Here is a 25256-nt window from a genome sequence, read left to right as displayed (position 1 = left end):
ATATATATATATATATATATATATATATATATATATATATATATATATATATATATATATATATATATATATATATATATATTGTGGGATTCGGGCTTGCTGCGGCTGCCCTTTGCGCGGCCGCCGCCCGCTTCCCAGTTGTTCTCCTCGCTCCCTTTCTCCCGCCTGAGGCGGCGGAGAGAGGCTCGGACGACTTGTCACTGTCGTTCGGGCCACAGCTCCGCCCTGGCGTCTCAGTGGCTGTTCTCATTGGCACCTTTTGGCGGGAACACAGCACCGCTTCGACGGCCACGCTTGCGCGACCGTCCGAGCGGAGCTCAAGGAGAGACCCCTCCGAGACATCGCAAGGTGCGTACGCAACTGTTCTTGTCTGCCGGCCTTTGTCCGCGCAGAGCAGTGTGTACTCGAGTTCGTCCGCTCCGGGTCGTACCTGAGAGCGCAGCTCGAGCCTGTCGATCGTGATCCAACGATCCGCGACAGGCGTACCTTGCGGTGGTTGCCCACTCTCTCTCAAAGGGACGCTTTGGTCACTGCGAGAGAGAGAGAGATCACAGCACGCCCTTGCGTGCTTGCGGCGCGCACTCCGCGTCACTTCGTGCGCGCAGGGGAGCCTTGCTCCTCGCGCGCTCCCTTGACACGGTGACTGAGTGTGTGTGATGTGCGTTTTGTATATAGGTGTATGTGTGTGCGCGTGTGTATGTGTGTATGTGTGTGCTGCTGGAGGATGGCGCTTCAATAAACGTCTCCTTTGTGAACTTGGAGGTTTGTGTCCTTGCAGCGAAGTGCTCTCCTCCCGGTGGAGGTTGAGTGCGCGCTGCGGTGTTTCAGTGTGCGCGTGGTGACGGCTGATCGGGGGCTTCGGCTCGCGCGACGCTCGAACTCGCGGTGGTTGGTGGCCTATGTCCATGTAGAAACCACAATATATATATATATATATATATATATATATATATATATATATATATATATATATATATATATATATATATATATATATATATATATATATAGTGAAATGTGGATTTAATAATAAAACGCGCTGAAGCTGTGCCCTGCGGCTGGCAATTCGACCCTGGTGTGCCCGAATTACTTACTGGCAGCGCTAGACGTTCAAACCAACTATTAAATCCACATTTCACTATATGTATATATATATATATATATATATATATATATATATATATATATATATAGTAATTCGGGCCCAGCAGGGTCGAATTGCCAGCCGCAGGGCACAACTTCAGCGCGAGAAATGGGCTCCGGAGACAAGCGATGGTGATGGCGATGCCGCAGCGTTTTACTACAATCAATGTCAGTTATTTGTTGTCGTTTTTTTTCTCTTCTATCTACCGTTCTTCTTTTTTTTTTTCTTTCCTGGTGTGCTCAAAAATTATCTCACTGTGTATATAAGTGATGCTACTCATTGTTTGCTTACTTTCCGTGATACTTTTCGTCTCAGTTTCATTTCATGTATTATTTCTTTTTTTGTGTTCTCTCTGTGTGTGTAAACATGTTTGTGCTTTTTCATTTTTGTTTCTTTTTTTTATTTGTGCTGCAGCACAAAGACCACATGGTTGTTCTTGCGCAGATTATATAAAGATTGATTTATTGATTGATTATTATTATTAAGCTAGAGGAAGCTCCGCTATCAAATAAAACTGTTTTCGCGCAGTAATAAATTGTCACTTCCACTACCAAGGTCGTAAGATTACTAATAAATATCCAAAGATAGGAAAAAAATTAAACTTTTGCTGTTTGCTCCTGCTTACTAAGCATTCACTGAGTGCGCACACGTTTATAAACAGTGTTCTGCCGTCGGTCGAGTACCATGTAATGGTACTGGCCGCCGCAGGAAAAAACGACACCAAGACGGACCATTTCTAGAAGGTAACTCTCTCGTCTCTTTTTATTGCACTCTCAAAAAAAAAGGTAATAAAGGAATATGGCAGTTCATTCAATATGCTGCTCCTCAACGACAATGACATCGGGGTGGTGGTGTATGCACTCTTTTTTTTTTCTCACAGAAGTGAAAGGTGTCCACATTATTGCCGCGGCGACAACAACAACAGAAAAGCACTCACAATGTATAAAATCCTGGACTCATAACTCTCATTGCACTAGAAAACGCAAGAGAAAAAAAAAACAGGCATAACAACACACAAAACGTCGTACCATAACAGGCACACTACAAATAAAAGCTATGTGCACGCCTATGAGCGCGCCATATCTACAATGCACCGGAGAGGAATATAGCAATAAGAATAAAAAAGAACATTTGATGTCTTTTTTCGCGGATGGCATGTATGCATGCATCAAATACCGAGAACAATCGGCTCCTATCAGTCGGAGCCAGTCGCATGTGTGTCCTCGTTCTCGGCTTCTTCGTCTCTGTCGTGAACGGTGAATTAAGTTGCGTTTTTAATGCTCGTTTTCTTTTCTTTCTTTTTTTTTAGATTTCAGCGAGCGAAAACCCACAGCTGATGAGATGAAAAAAAAAATGTCCCTGAAGTGGCTTGTTTCCTGATGAAGTCCTGACAAACTCTTATTAGAGTGCCTTTTTTATTTCTAATGGTACCTGTAGTAATGAGTGTGAGCAGCGTCCACACATCAATAATTCTTCGGTGACAGCGATCAGTCAAGTCGTTACTGTCGGGAAGTACTGCGATGTGACGTCAAAAAAATGTCCCTGACGCAAATGGCAAATCACGTGACAAGAAAACCCCTTGACGCCACATTACCTCATGTGGCACCGTTCATGGCTTTTCTTTTCCTGCCCACCATCCGTCTTGACAGCCCGAAATGCACACACGGTAACTGACGTCATAGTAATTGCTGTATGCCACCGTCAGGTTGACGCTTGGTGTCTAAAATTTGAGGGACTAGCTGGCAGGCACAGTGAGGACTAAATTATGACTACACCTTGACTCCTATTGTCAGGACTCCTTCATTGTGGCAAAATGAAATCAATGTGGCCGAGACATTACGCAGTACTTGTGAAGTCTGAGCCGATCGCGAGTCGTAGGAGTCGCCGCCAAACCTGAAGGGCTTCCTCGGGGTTACCGTCCGGCTCATCACGTGTGAAGAGATCGGAAGGCTTAATTACAACGTCACCTCTCGCTAGCTGCATCTGGCTGCCTCTTCCGTTACAAGTATATAGCGCCACGCAGTCCCTAGACAGGATGGCTAGGGAATTTACGGCGCAGCTGGGCTCACAGTAGTGACGTCACAAAAGGTGACCGATGGTTTTGAAGGTACTCAGAGTCTTTGGAGAGTAGACACGGATCGATCGCTCTCGTGCGCTTTGCGTGATATAGCAACACTTTACTGAAACGGCCGCGACCTCAAACGTCGCTGAATGCCTGTGTGCACCAGTGATCATTAACATAAAACATTTGATTTACAGCGCGTATTTGTGTTCCACAATTCGAATATGCAAATGAGCCACGGACACAATAACATTGCGCTAACGTCCACGATAACAACGATAAAAATACAGCCAGCTCTGACACCGTCAAGTGATGTCAAGGTCAGGCGCCATGGCACAATTTCTTTTCGTCGCATCAGGGTCACAACAGTGATGAGAAAATGCCCTGTATTTTGTACGGGCATAACACCGGGGGCGAGGATCTATCGCACAACAACAACAGTAGCAGCAGGCTCAGCAATACAGCAACGATCAAACAGTGGTGTACATACATAGTTGACCAGTTTTGGAAAGAAACGCTGCACACGGGGGCTTTATACGCCTAGCTCATTGATCACGACAGTTTCAAAACTCCCCACACGATCCGACACTCGCATTGGTCCAAAGCTACAAAGAGCCGCGTGTCACGCTTCTCGCGCGAACCAAACTGCTCAGGCCTCCTCAATGCACCGAAGTGAAATCTTAGTGTGCCATCAATCGCTAGGTAGCGCCGCTATCTCAAAGCCTGATTTGAAACCTTGCAGTTTAGCAACTTTCAACTTGAAATGCTTCGCCGAACAGTGATGATACAGTGTTACCAACACTAGTCAAACGCTTCATTCTTTTAAAAAATATATATATACATGCTGCGGAGTCAAAGGCGAACTCCTCTTTAGAGTTCGGTCATTCAAAGAACTGCGTCGCTTTTCATGCACCATACATCTACCTAGAGGGAGACGTGCCGCAGATTCGTATGGGCCGAAACTCTGTCGCGGATCAAGCGCACAGGCTGCGCTGCGACAAGCATGCGTTACGCTCCCGCGACGTCAGACGTGCGCAATGTCCTCCTACGACCAGGTCAACGACGACGACGCATTTGTGGATATGAAACAAGCTCCAATATCCAGGTTCCATCGTGAGTAGTCAGGAGCCGTAATGAGGTCATCGACCACACACGCACGAACACGCGACCGTTCAAGTATGTCCAAAAACCTTGTAATTCACGGCTCGCAACACATCCTACGCACATGTATAGCTTGGAACTATTCAACCGCTACCGCACCACTTTCGCAGCTGTCGGCCAGGCCAAAACCGGCGCTTGCCGCGGGAGACTGCACATCGCCGTGCTACACATAGGGCCGCCATCTTACTACCACAGGAAGAGCGTCGGCGTTGCGCTTACTTCATTAACCTCAGTCGGTGAAGGGAAGGAAGTCACACCTGGCGTCACTGGTGCGTAGTGCGCATTCAATCCTGCCACGCGGCATGCAAATGTGTTCTAGGGCGACCGACAATGTCACTGAGTTCCAACGCACGTTCAATGCCGTCTATTCAACGCGGTCGCTATGAATGCATGCCGCCTCGAAGGCGCTACAGAGAGCTGTTTAGCAAGGTTCTGCACTACGATCTCCCTGGCTTGGCTGCTTTGTCGATCACCACGTGAATTTGTTGAGGCTTACGCAACACAAAAACATCAAATCAGTACCAGACGCTACACAGAGCGGTCGCAATTAACGCCGCCTACACACAGGCGGCAAAAAGTGTTTATGACACTTTCTGCATCCAAAGCAACGGTCTGAGAGAACTTTTAGACATCTGCTAGGCACACTGCACTGCTTCTACCATAATGACAAGGCACGCAAGCCAGCAGATCAGAACGCTTCTACTTCCCACGACTGCCACGAGGTGTCGCGAGGCGCTGAACTCCAAAACTTGCGGAGGGAATTTCGAACGTTCGATACAGTCAAACAAAACGATTATTTCCACCTTATCTATACGGGGAGGAAGAGGAACCTCCAAGGAACCTGCACCAAATGCGGGATAATAGCCAATCAGGATCATCTCATTTGGGAATACCCCAATTCTTCCGGGCATATTGATGGAATCAGAGAGAAAGAAACCTGAGATGCCCTCCTCCGGAGCCGGGCTGCGTATTAGCAAACCATATCCCGTAGGAGCACTCGAGCAGACGACGCTTTCAGCGATTTAAACGGCGATTGTTGCTAAAATATCTCTCTGAACGCAACCTAAAGGTAACATACACTCACTGTAAACAGGGATTGTTGCTGAAAGATGTCTCTGAACGCAATCTAAAGGTAAAATACACTCACCGAGGCAGGAAATGATTATGAGGAAGGTAATTGCTTACTGTAACTGTTGTCATACCGATTGTTACTTAAAGGTGTCTGTAAACGCTACCTAAATGTAACAATCTCACTGAAAGCCGGATACAATTACAGTGAAAGCAATTGCAAAAAAAATATATTCTGAAAACAAAATTATACCACACGAGCCGAACGCATGTTTAAGCGGCATCAGTGAAGAGATGGTTAATGTTATTTCATTGCGCCCACCAAAATGACGGGAACAGTGGCCTTTAAATGTATTCTTATTCGTTCAGACAATATATCCACTATTTGTCGCCTGGTGGCGCTGCTCAGAGGAATCACGCGCCAGAGCGTCGTCTGCTCGAGTGACCCTACGGGATATGGTTTGCTAATGCGCAGCCGGGCTTTGGAGCAGTACGCTCGAGTAATCCGTCTGGCACGGGACCCTTTGCGAAAGACGTCCCCCTGCGGGGCTCCCTCTCCCTTGGAGGCCCCCTATGGTCTTACTGAGGAAGCGGAGGGGCCTCTACATCGACGGCAATACAGTTATCTTGAACTTTCTTAAGGTGGTGGGAAATATTTGGTGCGAACGCAGGAAGCAACTAGTAGATCTGATTTTGAAATGAAGAGGAGAAATTTGCCAAGATGATCTCCAGATTCGTGCAGCATTTGTCGGGACTATTTAGTCTCCTCAAAATTGCAACTTAAAAATATTCCCGCTCAGTTACGCCGAGCTCATTACTGGCAGCCAACAAATGACGTCAGTTGCTTAACGTCCACAACAGCAAATCATGCTAGAGCGCATTGTGTATATATATATATATATATATATATATATATATATATATATATATATATATATATATATATATATATATATATATATCCCATTCCATTCCAGTGAGTGTGCGTTACTTTTCCTTTTGCAATAGTTTATAACACGTTTTTTTTTTTCCTCTGAATGAATTATATTGTGTTCACTTTTTATTTATACTTATCCCATACCCTCGCACAAAGTCGTTATTTCAAAAGCATGGATACTGAACTGCCTGATCCTATTCTCAATCTTCTTAGCAAGAAGGGTATAAAGAAATCATATGTCAAAGCTGTTTGACCACACTGGTTTAAGATTACGTTAACAATTTGTGTGCGTAGGCTTCAGAAAAGGAAGTATAGCATTTTTAGGAATCACAACAGTGTAACTAGAAAATGGGAATGAATTTGCCTCGTAGTGTTTCCTTAAGTTGACACTTTCTGGTATGATGCGATCATGCAAAAATGATGACAGTGCTAAAAACTTTGCGAGCTGAAAACTGCGCCGTACGACCTGATTAGGAAAAGCATCTAATAAGGAATTAATTCACAACAATAATTATGACTTCAATCTTGGGCATCTTTTTAAGGTACAAATTACTTAACTGCTACATTAAATGCTCCCCTCAAACTCCCTAAATCCTCTGGGCGGCGTACATTAGATTACACATGCATGTACATATTTCTCTCTATATATTTATATATCTTTAGCTGATCTGAGTGAGAATATATGAAGATAATGTGACGACTCTGTCAACAGACTAGGCTGGTATTGGGCAGACGGTGATATACATATATTTATATGTGTAATGCTGCAGACAAACAACTCTTAGACTATGCAAATGTACAAACAACTTTTAAGACTTATGAGATGTGGTGGCAAAATAAGAAGACTGACTCCACGAAATGAACGCACGGACGGACTGACTCACGGACGGACCATTTTGTTAAATCATTTTTTCTTCTCTCTCAATGAAATGTCGACTAGGAGCGTGGAAGCAGCCAGAGCTGTTCCACACGAGTTGCTTTACAAGATGATGTGGGCGCCGTTTAATATCAAGTTTTAACGAACTCTATCATACATCCACTCTCGCCTATAGGGGGAGCAAAAACTTAACTGACGGTGCCTGTGAGCTCTTTAAGATACAGAACACCGCGTAAACAAACAAGACAAGAAGAACACTCTGAGAACAGTACGCTATGCGCTAAACCTGTAACCATATTAGAGAAAAAACATTCTTTTCCTTTTCTCAATACCGAAAAAAGTCAACACGTCGTTAACTGAGCGACCAGAGCATCACCTCTTTGAGGTGTGCGTGTCCTGTCGCTGCAACGTCATAAGGTCATGACCACAATCGTTGCCTAGGGGCATGCTGCTATGTAAGTGTTGCTGCGTTGGTGGCGTTGTCATCGAAAGTGTGAATCGCAAGCACCCTCAACTGGCCTTTTCAGTGAAGTGTTTCACAAGGGACTGTCGGCACTTCACGTCATGACCTGTACCAGCGTCACCTGTGCCAACAAGAGACACAACAGAGAATGGATATAGAAGCACATTCTCAGGAGATGTCACTGCCAACAACCTTAACTCATAGTCTTACTCATAGTGTGCAGCATGTCTCAGTCCAGCTATATATAAGCGAACAAACATCCTCCTACTCAGTGGGTGGTAGTCGTAAATGAAGCCTGACATGAAATCGGACATGATGCTGAACATGAAACCAGACATCGAAGTCTACAAAGCTGGTCCTCCCATACCACAAAATACCTAAATATGCGAGCAGACATATAACCATCATTACTTGGTGAGTAAAAACTCAAGTCTGACTCGACAGGAGGTGATACCAGTCGACTGGCATTGCTAAGCGTCACTGATGATATGCTGCCACAATTTCATACACTATCCATGTGCCACGGTGTAGAGCTGGAACTACTAAATTAATTTGACTTCCTCTTTGCTCAATGTTGCCTGTCCATTAAAGGAGCATACAGCCCAAAAACTAGACAGTCATCCCTGTGGAGTCTACTGCGAATTGAATGTTGCCATTTTTATTAACAGGTAGCGTCTCTTAAAAACTGTATCCTTTCTTTGTCACTCACTGCACACCTTCAGAGAGTAGCGAAAATGGCGGGCACATTTACAATCTCTTTGATGTGCATACAGATACTTGCCTTCACGCTAACACACATGCAGTGCCAAACTTATGAGTACATGACCAGTGTATGACCGGGTAGAACTGCACACGATTCCCGCCACTGCGACCGATGGACATATACAGAGGGCGGCAGCAACACTTTTTGTGGTATTTCCACTGTACTGAACGAGCATGCAGATCAGACTCTTGTTGTCCGGGTTTGCATAGCTACGACCTGGAAACGATGCACAATCACGATGACCACGCCAGTTCGCAGCAGCTTACACACGCAGAACCTGCAAACAGATTATGGGCATCTTTTTTTCTTCGCAAATGTCTCTTTGACCTGAACATTCATCGACAACGGCCTTGTGCCAAGTGAGGTAACATCCATTTCACTCAGCCGACTGCGTCGAATTCTCAGTAGCAAAAAAGAGAGAGACAACTTTCCAAAACCACAAGATCTGACGAAAGAGAATAAAAAACAAGAAGTGAAAAATAATGCTTGTTGAGGATGAAACACGGTTCCTGTTCTTGAAGTGCCAACCGTGTTCGGCCTCAGCAAGGGTCGTGTTGTGTTTAACGTCGCGGGCACTGGTTGTCGGAGTCGCGCACCTCCTCACCGCGCGGATATCTACGCACGCACAATCTGATACGAAGCAGTGTCTACAAAAGCACGAATCAATCTTCGACTCAAGGTCATCGCGAGGATGGACGTGCTTTTTTTCACTCGCTCCGAATAATTTAGGTGTCTCTCTCTTTCTCTCAGTCAAAGAAATGCCGGTGTCGTGTAGTGCTTGCTCGTGACGACGGTGGTGCATGGTGGTGGTGGTCCTGGGTGGCGGTGGTAGTGGTGGTGGCGCTGCTAGCGAAGCACACCGCGCGACGAAGTAGTGGTTGTGGTGTCGGTGCAGGCGAGGACGAGAATGTTTGAGAGACTGGGTCCGAGAGACATGAGATAGGGAAGTGATGAGTGGGAGAAAAGGATGGAAGAGAGGGAGAAGCGCGGAAACTGAGGCGCAGCAGATTCACTCACACGCGCACACCACATACGGACACGCACATGTGTCTCAGGTCAAAAGTTTAGGAGTCAAGGGCCGCCACCTGAAACGAGGGTCAAAACCCGTTCACTGAACCACCATCAGCGAAAATAACCGGGAAGAGTGCTTAGCTCTTCTACGCCCTCGAGCTGACATCGTTTGCATACAACTCATCTGTGCCGCGTGGAGGCGACGGGAGATTTCCCCTTGTCGAACGAAGAAGGCGCGTGCCTTGGCTCCTAAACTTTCGGCAACAGCTGTACGCTCGCCCCTCCTCTGAGCGGCGGAGGCGGGGCGGCTATTGTCCGCTATCAGCTGGACGCGGCCCGCTTCTCCAGTTCGCTCAGCGCAACGTCCACGAGGAGGTAGAGGCAGCTGAAAGGATCGTCGTCCACGGGGGACCTCTCGCTGGCACCACAGCCCTTGACGTCCTCGCGGAACCACGGGGACCCTGCTTCCTCTTCTTCGTCGTCCTCCTCTTCGTCGTCTCCTTCTTCGTCGTCACCCTCGTCGTCGTCACCTTCTTCGTCGTCCTCGTCTTCATCCTCATCCCAGGAGGAAGGCGACGGGTCCTCCTTGAGGTCTCGCTCATGGCTCCGCTGCCAGCGCTTGGTCAGCTTGAGTGGTGACCTGGGCGAGCCGATGCTGGCTGGGCCCTCCGAGTCGTCGCTGTTGAGGTCCTCGTCCTTGATGGCTTTGAGAGACGGCGCCGACGAAGCGGGGCTTCCCGCAGTCGCCCCCATGACATCGAAAGGCGACCCGTGATGGCGGTGCGAGGGTGTCAGATGAGGCGGCTGCTGATGATGGTGGTTGCTACTGCCATGATGGACCAATGGAGGCATGGAGGGCGGCGGCAGCGAGGCCTGCGTGAAAGGAAAGAAGTTTAATACGAATTCTAAGCGCAGCTCTTCATTTATTTCGATTTCGCGATATAGATGCTGAGATAAAGAATTTGAGAAAGACGTGTATTTTTGGAGGATCCAAAATTTTATAATAATTTGATATAATATAATAATATAATGATATAATATAGTATAATAATTTTATATAATTTATTTTATTCTTAGGGCTGTACTGGGGGGGGGGGGGTAAAGCGGGCTCCATGCAATAGTTAGAATGTTAGTTAACAAAATATGTTAACTTTTCTGATTTTTGTTCTTGCGGGCGTATTATAACTACAGAATTGGCGCTCGCCTAAATAGTGGACTCTGGTAAAACCTTTCCTATAAAAGAACTTGTAGCGTGCATTACTAGGCACCCAGATAAGTCAGCCTGATAGGCGACTTCACACCGTAATACAGCGGCAGCGCGCGTGTACATCTGACGTACAAAGCGTCGTCAAGTGGCCCACTGAGACAGCTCTTGGGATATCTCTACAAACAGATATCCCTGGTGGACATGTTTTTAGGGATTGCACACATCCCGGGCTTGAGAATGCATCCACGGTTTGGTGCGACTGAAGTAGTGCGGGGCGGGATCCTCGGATTTAGACATGCATACAAACCTGACTGGGCGGAGACCGGCCCGAGGATGAGGACGAGGAAGAGGACGAGGATGAGGACTTGCGGGTGATGGTGTACTGATGCGGGTCGTGGCCCTCCTTGCGGATCATGTCCGGCAGGATGCGCCGGCGGGCGTTGATGAACCAGTTGCACACCTGCAGCACCGACAGGTTCGCCTCGCGAGACAGATGAAGCTTCTCCTGCACGCCGCAAGACGGAGCAACGAGCGTTTTTGAAGCATGCACTATGCAAAGTCACACTCGCAACCAATGTCTAAACACCACTGACTGATATGCAAAGTCACACTCACAACCAATTTCTTAACTCTATTGACTGATATGTGAAAGTACTGAAGAAGATAGCGGCCGATGGGGGCAGTTTGAATACAGTATTGCACCTTACAAGCCGAGAAGGTCGTGGATTCTGTCCCTACCATAACGGTTATTTTGCTTCGACTTAGTTCAAATTCGCGTGAAGACAATACGAAAAACAAACGTCCTGTTCAATGATTCATTACAACGACTTCATTGTGTTCGACCATTGCTCGCTTGCCATATACACAAGTAAGAATGACGTCCGACCATGTGCTATAAAACCAAAACGACCGAATGATCTGCCTCGAGAGAGTGACCACATACCCCGTGTTATCCGTACCCCGCAGCGCGGCGCCAAAGACCCATGTTATGCGTTCCGCCGCATTTTTCACAAAATGTTGTCCAGTAAAGCAAGTGGCAGCGTATGCGTGAAAGAACGCTTTTGAATTAAGCTCGCGCCCCAATGAAAGTAAAGCAACAAAAGGTTCTCTTTCCGGGGATCTTGAAAAGAAGGCTCGAAGTGGGCTGAAGCGTGTGTGTGTGCAAGTAGCGTTAACAGCGCTGTATATATGTATACCGAGCAGTGAAATTGAACTTTACGCGGCATAGGGCTCGTCTCATGCAAACGTGCTGGTGGGAGGACGGCGACGCAATGTATAGAGAGCTCGTCAGAATAAGCATGGGTTTTCCAAGTTGCTGCTTTCGAGATCAGTCATTAAAATTAGCTGGTTAAGCCCGGTAGATTGCCTAAGCAAAGCCGACGTAGCTTCTCTTTCTGTTCTTCTTCTTTCTTTTTCTTCTTTCTTTTTCTTCTTTTCCTTATATTCTTCTTTTTCTTTCTTCTCCTTCTTCTCTAAAGGACAAAGGTCAAATGTGACTTCCGGCCGGGTTTACGCGACGGGCTGAAACCTCGCGTAGTATTGCTTACGAAATAAAAATTAAATTAGGCAAATGTTAGCATGAACTCCTCATCCGAACTTTTGAGAGGAGCATAAACATACAGCATTTGAGATAAGCCTCCACAATACGCCGCGCGTTCTTCAATTTGTATGTGAGTCGTTTATTTGTCGTGCAGCTAACGGCAGACTTGGGAGCATTTATTCGTGCAGAAATCAGTGTGATTGTATTTTGCTAGATTGGATATCGTTCTATTGTGATCGTTAGCAGTGTGTAGTTTTTCCTCTGAAATCATCCAAAGACACGGTGGCGCAGTAATAACACGAAGATCCTGATTTAACGAGGGTGTGTATGGTCAGAAGGCACTCTCTCACTCGCCAAGCTGAGTTCAAGTAATTTTTTTTTTTTTTTTTGTGACACTCACCACGTTCAGGCAAATTTTTATCCATTCCAAAATGAAGACTCACTCAACCAGAAGGACGCTTCGCTCATAGGGTACCCCACGGTCGTGACACCACACATTTTTCGTCCTAATAGGATGTTTTTTTTTTTTCTTTTTAAGAATTGGTAGGGAAAGAAAGGGTGCTCTTTCTTTTGAAATACACGCAGAACAATTCGAACGAGTCTAGAAAGGGAAAAAATAAAGTACGTTGGGTGTGGCAGGACCAAAGGCCTAGAGCGTGCATCTATGTGGATTACAGTACACTTGCAACCAACAGGCGCGACTTGGTACTTTCTGACTTCGGTCGCTGCGGTTCCGTGTCCCCACTTCGCTACTCTCCCAAGCGGCAAGTGGTGTCTACAATGGAGCCGTCAGGATTTCGACTGCGAATGTAATGCAGTTCTTCCGTTCCCCCAAATCGAACAAGGAGGGAGACACCACTTTCTTTATTTTTGTGGCGGTTACACTACTGACTGCAATATCCGCCTTGAGCCCCAGGAACATAAAGAAAGCAAGTAAGAAAGAAAGCAACAAAAGGGGAAACGCTAGCTTCGTACCGAGCAGAAAGGGAGCAGGGAACGCGGTAAGAGGAAATAAAATAATAAATATTAATAAAAAAACAAGCACATATCTTCAAGAGCTGAGATGCTGACTCTGCAGGAGTGTTTCTGCCACCACGAGTGTTCTGAGCAAATGGGCGGCCTGCAGTACCGATATGTTCTTCCCCGCAAGGTGCGCCGTACCTGCCCGTCTCCTTTAACTTTGTGCCAGTGTTCGCGCGCCTCTTCCCCCCCCCCCCCTCCACCTTCATCCAACCCGAGCCGCGCCTTGCGTCGCACTTCTTTCTCCGCTTATTTTGCGTCTTTCATACCGAGCTTTCCTATTTGCACTGGAACACACACACGCTCACTCCGTCCGCGCTTCGACGATCGACGTTGAGAACTTTTGCCTGCTCAGCACGACGCGGCCTGCGCGCCCCTACGACTGCATCAGCGAAAACTCTCTCTCTCTCTCTCTCTCTCTCTCTCTCTCTCTCTCTCTCTCTCTCTCTCTCTCTCTCTCTCTCTGATATTTTTCCAATAAGCGCGAAGCGACAAGGCACGATGCATGTATACTCATTATCATCATCATCAGCAGCCTGATTATACCTACTGCAGGGCGAAGGCCGAAGTGGGTATAATCAGGTATAATCAGAAGCGGGTATAATCAGTGGGTACTCGAAGTGGGAATCTTCGAGTTATAGATCAATTCGCTCTTGCCCTACCATCTGATTTGCTGACCGTCCTGGTTAGCTCAGTCCGTAGAGCGACTGCCCCGGAAAGGCGGTGGTGCCGGGTTCGATTCCCGGATCAGGACGAATTTTTCTTTAACCACGAAGTTTCTGAGAAAGCTGTATAGCTTTCCTTTGTAGCCGTATGGCTGCGCTTGGGTGGATGCAATGAGTAATTACTCCCTTATTACAAATCTACTCCACCTTGGGGGATTCCCCTAAATATTTGACCAACGTTGAGCAAACTTTGCCGCCAGGAGCCGACGAATGAAAATAAAGGAAGATAAGGGCATGAAGAATATTGCGGCAGACGTGGAGCCCTTTATGAAGAGACAATTCTTCACGAATTTGTTCTAACAGTCCGTGCGCGTCGCCCACGTTGACGCTCCCTGCTCAGGATGTACATAATGGCAGAAGAGTAAAAAAAAAAAAACAAAAACACAATGTACCGCCTTCTTCGGTGCGAATAAGTAAAAGCGGCCCAAAAACTTGACCAGATTTTTTGTTTACATTACAGATCACAGCCTCGTGCTTACCGCTGCCGGGCCGCCAGGCTCCTGGATTGTTTGAGAGGGCAGAAAGTAAGGTAGCAGGGATATGGGTAGTAGTAATAAATAGCAGTAGTGTGGATAGTGTAAAGGGGGGGGGGGGTCGCAGCACCAAACACAAATGGCAGACTTAGCTATGGGTCATTCACTTACAATACTGCATGCGTCACTGTCAAACAATAGAAAGCAGGCGGTAGGTACAGTTGTAAGTTTAAACTAAATAAAAATGCACCACGAAAACATTAAATATGTACTAGTAAATACTTGCACTAATTTAGTATAAGGCAAGAGTACAAAAGAAACATTTCTGTGGCACCTACTAAAGTGCGATAAGGCGAAAGCCTTTGTTTGAAACTTCGCCGATTGCTGGTTTTACTGCACTGCTTATATAGGCTGTGTGCTGCGGCGTTTGAGGAAGCGCCAAATAAAAAGTGCCACACGGATGCCTGAATCGGAATGACTAGATAGTGTAAGCTACCAGCCAACATATAAACCTCCCGCCGTATGAGCGTGTCTGCGTGGCCTAGAGATAACATCTTGGCAGGCTGATTCTGATATCATCCTCCCATGTGAAATATTAGACCCGAGTTGGCAGCGCCTGCCAAACGATAGTACCCACTGTGATTGGTATATACCTCTATGACGTCATCCCCACCTCAGCCAATCAGAGCGCCGCAAAAGCGTGACACCTCTGCTGACGACAACAATGAGCCATTAAAGGCTTTGGCCTTAGAAATGGGCTAAGCTATCGACGGCTGCTTAAAATATTCAACAGCGTGATAGAACAGTTCGGTGCTTCCGAGAAAGCAAAGTACCTGATCGGACGGGTAGGCGTTGTACCGGTGTTCGTAGAGCCACATGCGCAGTATCTTGACCGACTCCTTGGGCAGGTTGCCTCGGCGCTTGCGCGGAGACAGCTCGCCCAGCGCACCCCGAGGGTACGGAAGGGACTCATCGCCCGAGCACAGCTGCAGCTTGAGCCGGTCGCGACCTGCCGAGAGAGGGAGACAGATCTTGAAGCACGTTTCACACAAGCCACAGCCAGTACCCGAAGCACGCTCTCCAGCACAACACATACCCTTGCTAGGAAGCCACACCGAGCGTGACACGAACAATGCCGCAAAGCTTGCTTTTCTGCAATACACACTGCCATGCTAGAATGCCCTCTTATAGGCGGCTATGGGCGATTGGATGGCTATTGAAGGGGGAAAAAAAAGAACAAACCGTCAAATCTAACGACACGCGGTAAGTATACAACGTGAACAAGCTCCGTTGATCCGTCAGCATGATTCTTGTTTGTTGCTTGTACTGCCCGGTATAGAAAAGATCGAGTGCTCCTACTCAGTAAGGGGCGTCTCGCTTATTTCATAACAGCCTCTAAGAGTACATACAGGCTCCTCGCTAAGTTAGTTAATCTAAACATTCGTAATCTAACACCCTCCCGACTATACAATTCACGATGCTGTATGCTGTTCCAAAATAATAATAAAATAAAAATCTCAGAAACGCCTATTTCGTCTGACACTTCCCGCTGCTCAAATATTGCAGAGCGGTTATAAGTTAAAAATGACGTCAGATAAGCTTACAAAGTTCTCGCCGTGAATGCCGTAACAGAGCGCTACACATAATTTTGATCATGGTAGGAAGATAAAGCAAAACTGGAAAGCAGAACGACAATTCGCGCGGGAACGTGAAAACACATGTGGCACAGAGCCCAATCGCTACGTTGAGAGCGCCTGACGCCCAAACTCCACCGTTTCTCCTTTAATTGCTGGGCCGGCGTCACCTGAAACACACGCGCTGCAAATACATTTTAAAGGGGAACACATAGCTGTAGTTCGTGTTTTATAAAGCGGTATGTGGTTGTCGTGACAACGACACGTGCACCCGACGAGGAGCAGCAGCATGTGTATTCGGCACTTTATTCTCGATGGCTATTGACATCAGCCATTAGGGCAGAGTGTCACGCGGTCGAGCCCAACTTAACAAATTACGAAGAATACACGTTCGACTGCACCGTACGCAACCGTACACTGCAAAAAAAGCTGCGCGAAACAACGAGTCTGTGCATTGGAAAAAATAATAATAATAAATAAGAAAATAAATTATAATTGCGAACCACAAGGCCAGCCGATATGCCAATAAAAGAAAGCTTGCGAAGACGTCTGGAAGAATTGAACTCAACTTCCGTTCTCCGATAGTTCCGCGCGGCCAGTATTGCCTCACGGGGCACGCTGCCAGAACAGTTCCGCAACTCGTCGACAGGCATTGGCAGAAATATGCGCTGTAAATCAAATAAACTGACCCAGACTTCAGCCAAAGAAAGCAGAGCTGCCATTTTGCTTTTTTTTTTTTGTTTCTCGTTAGCGAAGTACCGCTATCGTGGAAGAATGAACAAACACGATGATACATTATGAGCGCACGTCTAAAGGACTTGGTAAAAATAGCCACCCCGATCCCATATTTCCGTCTCTCTTATATTTCCCCTTTTTCTCCTGTTTACTCTCTTTTTTTTTTTTTTTTTTTGAAACCGCGCCGTTAGTACCTTCACATTGGCTTGCGACACAACCGACGGGAGGCAAATTTGATGCCAGGGCTGGTCACGAAAATTGCGAAAAGGCCAGCCTCATTACTCTGTCAGAGACGGGCCCGACAGAGACGCTTTCACCACTGTGCATGTCACTCCAGGGGTCACATTTCGCTTTAATGCGCCCAGAATAGCAGACAAGCCTATGCCTGGCGCACTACTACTATGGCTGCTTATTGTGTGGGGGAAAAAAAAAAAAGCAAATGCTCGCTTCGACATTATGCGTGCTGGCTGAGCTACAGCCGAAGGTAGTTTTCATTCATGCGCCGAACAACACGAGCGCCACCTTCGTGAATGTTTAGGAACTTATGGTGGCCACGTTAGGCACACGTACGCGTCTCTTTAGGTTCCAGGATGCAATGAAAGATTTGTGAATGAGACAAGGTTGTAGGTGGGAGCTATAAATTCGGTATTCTTGTAGGCTGGCACACTGACCTTTAAGGCGCATTTAGTAAAGATCAGTAGGTTAGTAGTGCGCATATTCACGCAAACTGTAATGACGTAAATGCTGCAGGAACAAAGGAAATAAATTCGCAGTAATTCTTTCACTCCTGGTGGGCAGCTGAACAGCGCAGTGAAAGAACGGATGAAAGGGGGGTCAAAATTGATGCGGGGTCAAAGTGAATGCGGAGAGACGGAGGCACCGTAGTGGAGGCAGACACGCGGCATTTCACCGCCACCAAAATGCAGCCACCCCGACCGGGATTCGAACCTTGGGCCTCGCGCCCAGCAGCTGAAATCCATGGCCGATGAGTAACCACAGGAGTTGGCACATTTACCAAAAGGCAGTCAAGTAAGTGAAAAAAAAAAAAAAGAAACATTCAGCGCCATTATTTTTGCCCGCTAGCGCAGGCAGCTGACGCGACAAATAGCCACCTCCAAGCCTTGTGGCCAACATACTGCTGAATTTTGAAGCGTACAGCGTTTGCAAAGTTCTTGCGCGCGCTCCGACCACAAGAGTCCTGCCACACGCGGCACATTGAAACCGACGACGCCGCGCGCTTTGGTCGTTTCCCAGGCACGGCGCAACCTTGGAGGCGGCGTGCCGTGCGGCGAAGCACGCAACGACGACGTCAAGGCGAAGCCATGAGGGAAAGCCTTCAGGATCCCTCACGGGGTGGCGCTGGCGCGGCGAGCGCTTCTTTTACCCTACAAAAGCCCTTCTGTGCTGACGTGCGCTTTCGACGCAAACGCGACACAGACGATGCCGCCGCTGGCCGCGACTACTGCTGGACTGTGCCGCACTTTGAAGCCGTTCTTCTTGCACGCGCACACAAACACAGGGCAGGTCGCTAGGGGAAAGGGTTAATCGGTTAGGCGGCTAAAGATAGTTGGCGCTGCAAGATGCGGAGGTTGGAAGGGTTTGGAGGAGGAGAAAATTACGTTAGCCGCGCTTTCTCTCTCTCTCCCTCGTTTCTCCGCGGGGGAAGAGAGCGCGCGCTAGAGACGGCCCCATGTTTGGGTTTTCCTGCTGCACGGCGGTCCAGCCGAAGCGGTGTGTCCCGAAAAAGCTGCCCTCACCCCCTTCTTGCGCACTTTCGCCCCCTGTCTCGCGGTGAATGTGATAGGTGCGGCCTTGGGGCTCTGGTCCGCCAGGCAGAAACGATTGGCGGCTTCCCACGCGGCTGTCGTTCCACTCGCTTCCCTTTTCTTGGCTTGTCTTTATTATGCTTGATTACGTGTCAAACGCGACGCACGTGCTTCCAGGGGATGTTCCGTAACTTCCGTTAGGTATGCGCAGACCACCTGCCTGCTGTCATAGTTGCGTCAGCTACTGCTGTATGAGGCGTCAACATATGAGCAATAACAACGCACGCCTTTAGATAGAGCCGCCTCTATCAAGAATCTGAACATTGCGTGTATAAGTATACACAATGCGCGCGGACAAGCGCGTCCTTAACGTTGCTGCATAATAATACTCCGAGAAGAATCAGTATAAACCTTTTTCCATTCGGATAAAACCTCAAGGAAGCAAATACGTCTGTCTCCTTTTACTACATACACAAATGCATATAAAAGGGTTTCACTAGAGAGCAGCGATTAAGGAAAAAAGAACAAATATCCCAGTCGAAAAAACTACAGAACCGTGTCAAAAATACGACAAAATATCCTGCAGTTCTGTCGTATACGTCAGATTTTTCTGAAGTTCTGTAGTGTTTCCGGTTGTTTGTAGTTCTGTAGTACCTTTCTGTTGTAACTGCAGAAAAATCTGATGTTACTACAGAAAGTTCTGTAGTCATAACAAATTTCCTGTCAGAAACCACACAGAAATTCTGCCGTAATAACAGAAAATTTTCTGCAGCTTTTTCCCACTGGTACATGATATAATAATAATAATAATAATAATAATAATAATAATAATAATAATAATAATAATAATAATAATAATAATAATAATAATAATAATAATAATAACAATAATAATAATAATAATAATAATAATAATAATAATAATAATAATAATAATTTATTTTTCCTTTACTACAAGGAAAGGAAAGGAGCAGCCGCTAAAAAGCTGCTTCGAAGAGCAGCTTGACGGGGCGGCTGCCCCTGGCAGGAATGTCCCAAAGCGGCATGACCTATGAGGAACGCCTTAGAGGTAGGCTTCGGAATAATTTAGACGTACAAGCCGTGCACTGATATCACACAGCATACTACCGTCTTGCTTTTCATCCTCATCAAAACCAGACTGCCGCGGCTGAAATCTAATCGGCGTCTTTGGACGTTGCAGTCGATCGCGCAAACCACTCAGCCACCACGGCGGAGCGGAAACGGAATAGGTGCAGGGTGTACTCGCACTGTCAGGGATAAAAGGTGCCATTTTATCCGTAGGCTAAGACCAACACATTACGACAAAGGCGAACCAGCTACGACACTTAAGTCTCGTGTCTTCGCAGTGACAGTTCTCCTCCGTCACACTAAAATACGGTGCACTTCCCCTCCAGTTGGGCTATGTCGCATGACACAGAGGTGATCTCCGCGGCGGCCAGCTGTCATGCAACACTTACGGAAGCGGCTCTTTCTGCCGCTTCTAAAAACGTGCGTCGTTCCAAATGCGGCCCGACCCGCGCACGGGAAGGGAGAGGACTATTCTGAAACGGCATAGGAACACCCCCCCCCCCCCCCGCCTCCCTCCCCGTCACCCATACGCGGAAGGGTATTTATGCAGCCGGGTTACGTAAAGTTTGCCCCACGCATATGAGTTCCGCGTATAAGCGAGCCGCGGCTTTCAGTGCTGGAAATTTTGCGAGTCTTAAAGAGGCGAGCCTGGACCAATTACGGGCCAATATTCTCGAGTCCAGACAATGCAACAAACAACCAAAGACAGGCACCATTTTGGCACCGTGCGCTTGCGATGTTCTGATGAAATAGCGCATTAAGTAATGCCGAAAGTTGGGCGAGTTGGTTAACATTCATGATGGAAAATAGCGCAAAGGTACACGAAGGACGGAAGAAAGTAAGACACGGACGGAAAATGCTTCAACCAACTCTCTGCAGAGTTGATTGAAGCATTTTACATTGCTAAAGCTGAGGACAAGTGTGTGGCTAAGGCGTCGGTTAGCCTTCATTATAAGGAATTTGATCTATTAGAAATGTCGTTAGTTAGGCCTTGACTTTGAATTGGCTTTGAATTTTCTTCTTCATCTTCTTCCCAATTTCCTGCCATTCCACCGGTTGGGTTGTGCGCGGGCTTTTCGGAAGGAGCCTTCGTTGTTTTCTTCTGATCAATAAACATTCAGTTGCTAGTTCATCCTTGTCCTGTCCTCTTCTTTCCTGTCTCCTCCTTTGGCTGGTTAAGTATGAACCCTTACCAACGTGCCCAGTCGTCAACCCTGTGGATAAAGGGGGCCGAACTGGTTTTCCAACTGGTACAAGCGCCCGATATGAGGCAGGTGCTCGACTTTCTGGAGGTTAAAAGGCTTGGAAACGGCGACCTGTCTCTGACCAAAGGTGTACGCGGAGACCGAGGCCAAATGCCTATAATGCAACTTGTCTACGTATAAGCGAAAAATATTCCTTGTAGTAATTATCATCGTCATCACTGACGAAGGAGACGCTGCGGTGGACATGATGCGACAGAGCGGGATGAGAGGGCTGTGGAGACAAGCAAACGACGCCTTGAGAACTGGATAAGGCTAGTGTTGGTGGCGTTGCGCCATGGCGGGACAGACTCCGTCACGATAGGGAATTGACTTGGCTAGGACCTTTATGGTCCACCTGGTGAAAAAAGGTAGCCTCAGTACCAATCCAATCCAAGTCCACATGGACTAACGCCCTTTCCAGGTGAAGTTTAGTGACTCCTGTACAACGTCACACTTGTAGTTAACCACACCATTTCACATGCCGCGCACTAAACTGTGTTTCCTTTCCACCTAGTACCCAGTCTGTCGCTGTAGTAAAACTCCGTGTATTTGTTTCTACATTTTGGCCAAGTCCTTTTGCTCCTTGGTGCAACAGTTGAAGTAGCTGCAGCTCGCCGTTCGTTGCGTAGCCTGTTATATTACTACTGTTTGTTTCTGCATTCCCACCTTCCCTGCAACACAGAGCTTAGATCACACTGTTTTGTTCTGTTGGTCCCAGCAAGGCACTTACATTGCATGTGTCCAGGTGCTAATTTTGGACCCAGTCACGCTGGCAACGGTACGAAAATGTGGAGAAGGAGGGGTGGGGGGGGCACTGGCGTGAAAAGCATGAGATGTTCATTACGAAAGTTTTATGTTCCGTTACGACAGTCGGCTCCGCAATTTAAGAGCGGGCTAAGGGCGGTGCACCCGAAAAACCTCGCTGCACGCCAAGATGACGTCTCCGCGGGTAATTCGCATACCTGTGCTTTGTGCTAGCGGTACTGCCATGCTTGTGGCATCATTCGTCAAAACCTGCCCGGAATGGACTTTTTTTTTATTTAAATAACCAATTTATAAAAGCTGACCTAATCACGTTGCACTCTTCTCTAATGTTGACATCACAGGCCACCAGTAAAATTAGGACAAACCTGAGCGCTCATGCTAGCCCTCGACAAGTTACAGTGGTGCTATACGGTTACATATTCTACCTCGTGCACGTGACTGCTTAGAAGCTATGTGAAGGAAGCCAAAGCCGCCGAAGCATTTTACCTAAGCCGTAACGGTGCTGCAGTCTAACCGCAGGTCACCCTAGAAGGGAGTAGAAATGGAGTAAAGGGGAGTAACATAGAGAGCAGGGCATATATACTGCCCGAACCTCGAGGTAGATTTCATATATATATATATATATATATATATATATATATATATATATATATATATACGAAATGTTCACCGTTCGCAACAAAATCATGTTTCCATTTTAAATCATATTAATTTCAAGCAGTTAGAAATTGAAAGAAGGCTTCTAACCGCGGCAACATAGACCTTGAGGTTAGCAGTTACAGGAGGCCGAGATCCGGGTTATGGTCTTGGTAACTGCAAGAATTTTGCATGTTTTGAAGGTAGTTTGGCTTCGTTGCAAAATGTAGGCACTCCGCATTTTAGTGATGTAAATATGCAAATCTATCCCAGAGCTTGGGCAGCCTACACTCTCTAAGTGTCGACGAGAGGTCATGTTACTCCCTTTTTACTCCCTTACAAGACCATCTGTGTTCAAAATGCAGGGAAGTCGCACACACGGTCGATACGGAGGCGCTCGACTGCTTCAGCCCGGACCAGCAGATGCCGGACTTCCGATGTGCTCCGCACATAGACAATGTGTTTGTCGGGCGGGGCCTCGGACCAGTGTGTCTGTGTGCCCTCGAGTCACAGGGAAGGAAGAAAGGCCACAGGGAAACTGTACGCACAACAACAGGGCGGTTTGTGTGCTGTGCACGCGACACTCGGCTGATTAATGGGCGGGTGCATGGTGCAGGAGCGGCGAATAGTCCGCCGCCACTGGGGAAGAGCGCGATAAGGAATAAACGGGCCGAGGAAAGGCGGCACGAGGAAACGAACGGCGCTTTGGCATTGACGGAACGCAACCGCGAGTTTCCGAGCGGGCGCGGTCGGAGGCTGCGCGAAACGACACTCAACGACGGCGACGCCTAGTCGTGCGTAAGTTCCCTATTGCGCACCGAATGCGCAGAGACCTAGCCGCGCCCAAATATTGTGCACTGGTGAAGCAGTGCACTGCTGATCTGTACTGTTGTCAATAAGTGCAACATTGTGCGCCATTGCAGTGGTGAACCGCTGGTGTCCTCTATTGAGTAGGCTTATACATAGTCGCAGTGGTGCGCTATATCGATACGAACTATTACGCACTATTACACAGAAGCTCTAATAACCTGCACGATACGAGGAGAGAGCGTTACCGGCGACCGCTGGTGCCGTATAGTCTACTACTGAGCGAAGCGCAACCTTTTCCATCGCTTTGTGCCGCTAAAAGGCGCCCGAGACGTACTGCTTCGAAACACTAGACGTCCTATGACAAACTGACCCAAGCGAATGCAACTGCCTAAAACACGGCAGTGCCGCGGGAAAAAAACAAAAACAAAAAACATGCAGATTGCGAGTGTCTTGAGCAGTAAAATTAAGTATTAAATTAAGTGGAAAAGTAAGCAACGGCGGGGAGGGAAAACAGCCAAGCACAAACGCCACGTCCGGTGTGACACCTCCCGGTCCAGGTGCAACGACGCACCGTCAGAGAGCAGGAGAGCACTTCTCCGCCAATGGGAATGGAAGAAAAATGAACTTCGATACGATTTAAACAAACATAAATTAATATTCCTTACTTTGCTGGCAACAAAACTGCGAGCATCACGCACAACTCAGCGGCGCTGCAGTGTGCTGCCACGAAAAAAAAAAAAAGAAAAAGCGAAGAAATAATCTCTTTTTGCTCAATAAAGTCAAAGGTTACGCACATAAAACACAATTAGTCACTGCGTCATCCCAAACTGAAGTTGAAAACACATCGTTTTAAATGTTTTATACTTCTTTGGCCTTTAATAGAACAGAAAGCACATGTCCAAAATGTGTTACAAAACACGTATGCAAGGCTTCCCCAGCGGCAAGCGTGATTCAAGGTACCTGACAAGCGTTGAACTCTAGTATGGTATAACACCACCGTCACGGAAGGTAAACATCGAAGATGAGTCACAATACATCACAGTACAATATAAATAGGACGCCATGTAAAAAACGAGAGAAATTTTATAATCTCCACTTTTCTACTCAGCGAACAGAATTTCCGCGGAAACTGCTTGCGCAGCTGCTGGTTGACATATCGACATCCAATTGACGTTATCTTGAAGAATACAGACACCGGACCTCACAAAAAAAAAAAAAAAAAAAAAAAAAGATGTAATACGGGTACCTGGTCGTTACAGGGTAGAGGAAACCGAGCGTGCACACGCCGCAGCCCGAGCATTGTTCGCCCGGATCCCGCTTCACTCCCCTCACACATGACCATTTATCTGTATTTTCCTCTCTTTTTTTCTTGCCATTTTGCAATTATATTTTTGTAATTGTTTTTATTTTTAACTTACTGCCGCTGCTATCCTTCCCATCAATGCCCCATGGCGTCCTGATGCTAGACAAGGAGAAATTGAGGCATGAGCAGCTCGAGTTTCTGCTTTTCAGATGGCTTGATTATGCAATAAAGAAAAATAATTAATCACAGTTAAACCAATGTTAAACAGAAAGCTAGCCTCGCAGCCCATTATGTTCTCGCGTTTGAGCAGCTCGTGCCATCTTCTGCGTCTCCTATATTCTCTTCAGCTGTTCTTATATACCAAGGGTACATTTAGACCATAATACAGGACTGTGTTTTAACATTTTCACTCCCACCTTCTTTTCTCTCGCGGCGCGGTTCAGGTGCCCACAGAAACAATTGTGACAGATGCTGCGCCTTTCGCTTCCATGTGAACAAATTATTATTATTATTATTATTATTATTATTATTATTATTATTATTATTATTATTATTATTATTATTATTATTATTATTATTATTATTATTATTAAGAACAGGAATGGCGAAAGCCAATCTACACAACTATCATCGTTATCAACTAAATGCACCATCACTGCCATTGCTACTATCATCATTATAACTAACTAGATCGGCATTGTCATCGCTACTGTAATTCTTACGCTAGTCAAGGAGAATTACGATCTGCTTTCATTATGCAGCCCAGTGATTTGAGGCATTAGCGTTTTGCTACTGTTCCTCGGAAGTTTTCCAGTGGAAGAAA

General features: G+C 46.8%; 1 protein-coding gene across 2 annotated transcripts in view; it reads right to left on the bottom strand.

Annotated features, from left to right (window-relative positions):
- Nucleotides 1-1877: 1877 nt before the first annotated feature.
- The window catches only part of LOC146179570 (uncharacterized), a 149486-nt gene continuing 126107 nt past the window's right edge, over nucleotides 1878-25256 (bottom strand). For both annotated transcript variants that reach the window (XM_084579228.1, XM_084579227.1), the window contains exons 2-4: nucleotides 15285-15460; nucleotides 11001-11198; nucleotides 1878-10359 (exon numbers count right to left, since the gene is read on the bottom strand). In XM_084579228.1, the coding sequence (XP_084435354.1) occupies nucleotides 9808-10359; nucleotides 11001-11198; nucleotides 15285-15460 (926 nt within the window). In that variant the 3' untranslated portion in view covers nucleotides 1878-9807. The remainder of the gene's footprint in view (nucleotides 10360-11000; nucleotides 11199-15284; nucleotides 15461-25256) is intronic.

Source organism: Amblyomma maculatum, chromosome 9 (genome assembly GCF_055883805.1).
Source record: "Amblyomma maculatum isolate TAMU_Amacu chromosome 9, ASM5588380v1, whole genome shotgun sequence".
Classification (NCBI taxonomy): Eukaryota; Metazoa; Arthropoda; class Arachnida; order Ixodida; family Ixodidae; genus Amblyomma; species Amblyomma maculatum.
The sequence above is the reverse complement of the archived record's forward strand: the minus strand, read 5'-3'. Positions and strand labels throughout refer to the sequence as shown.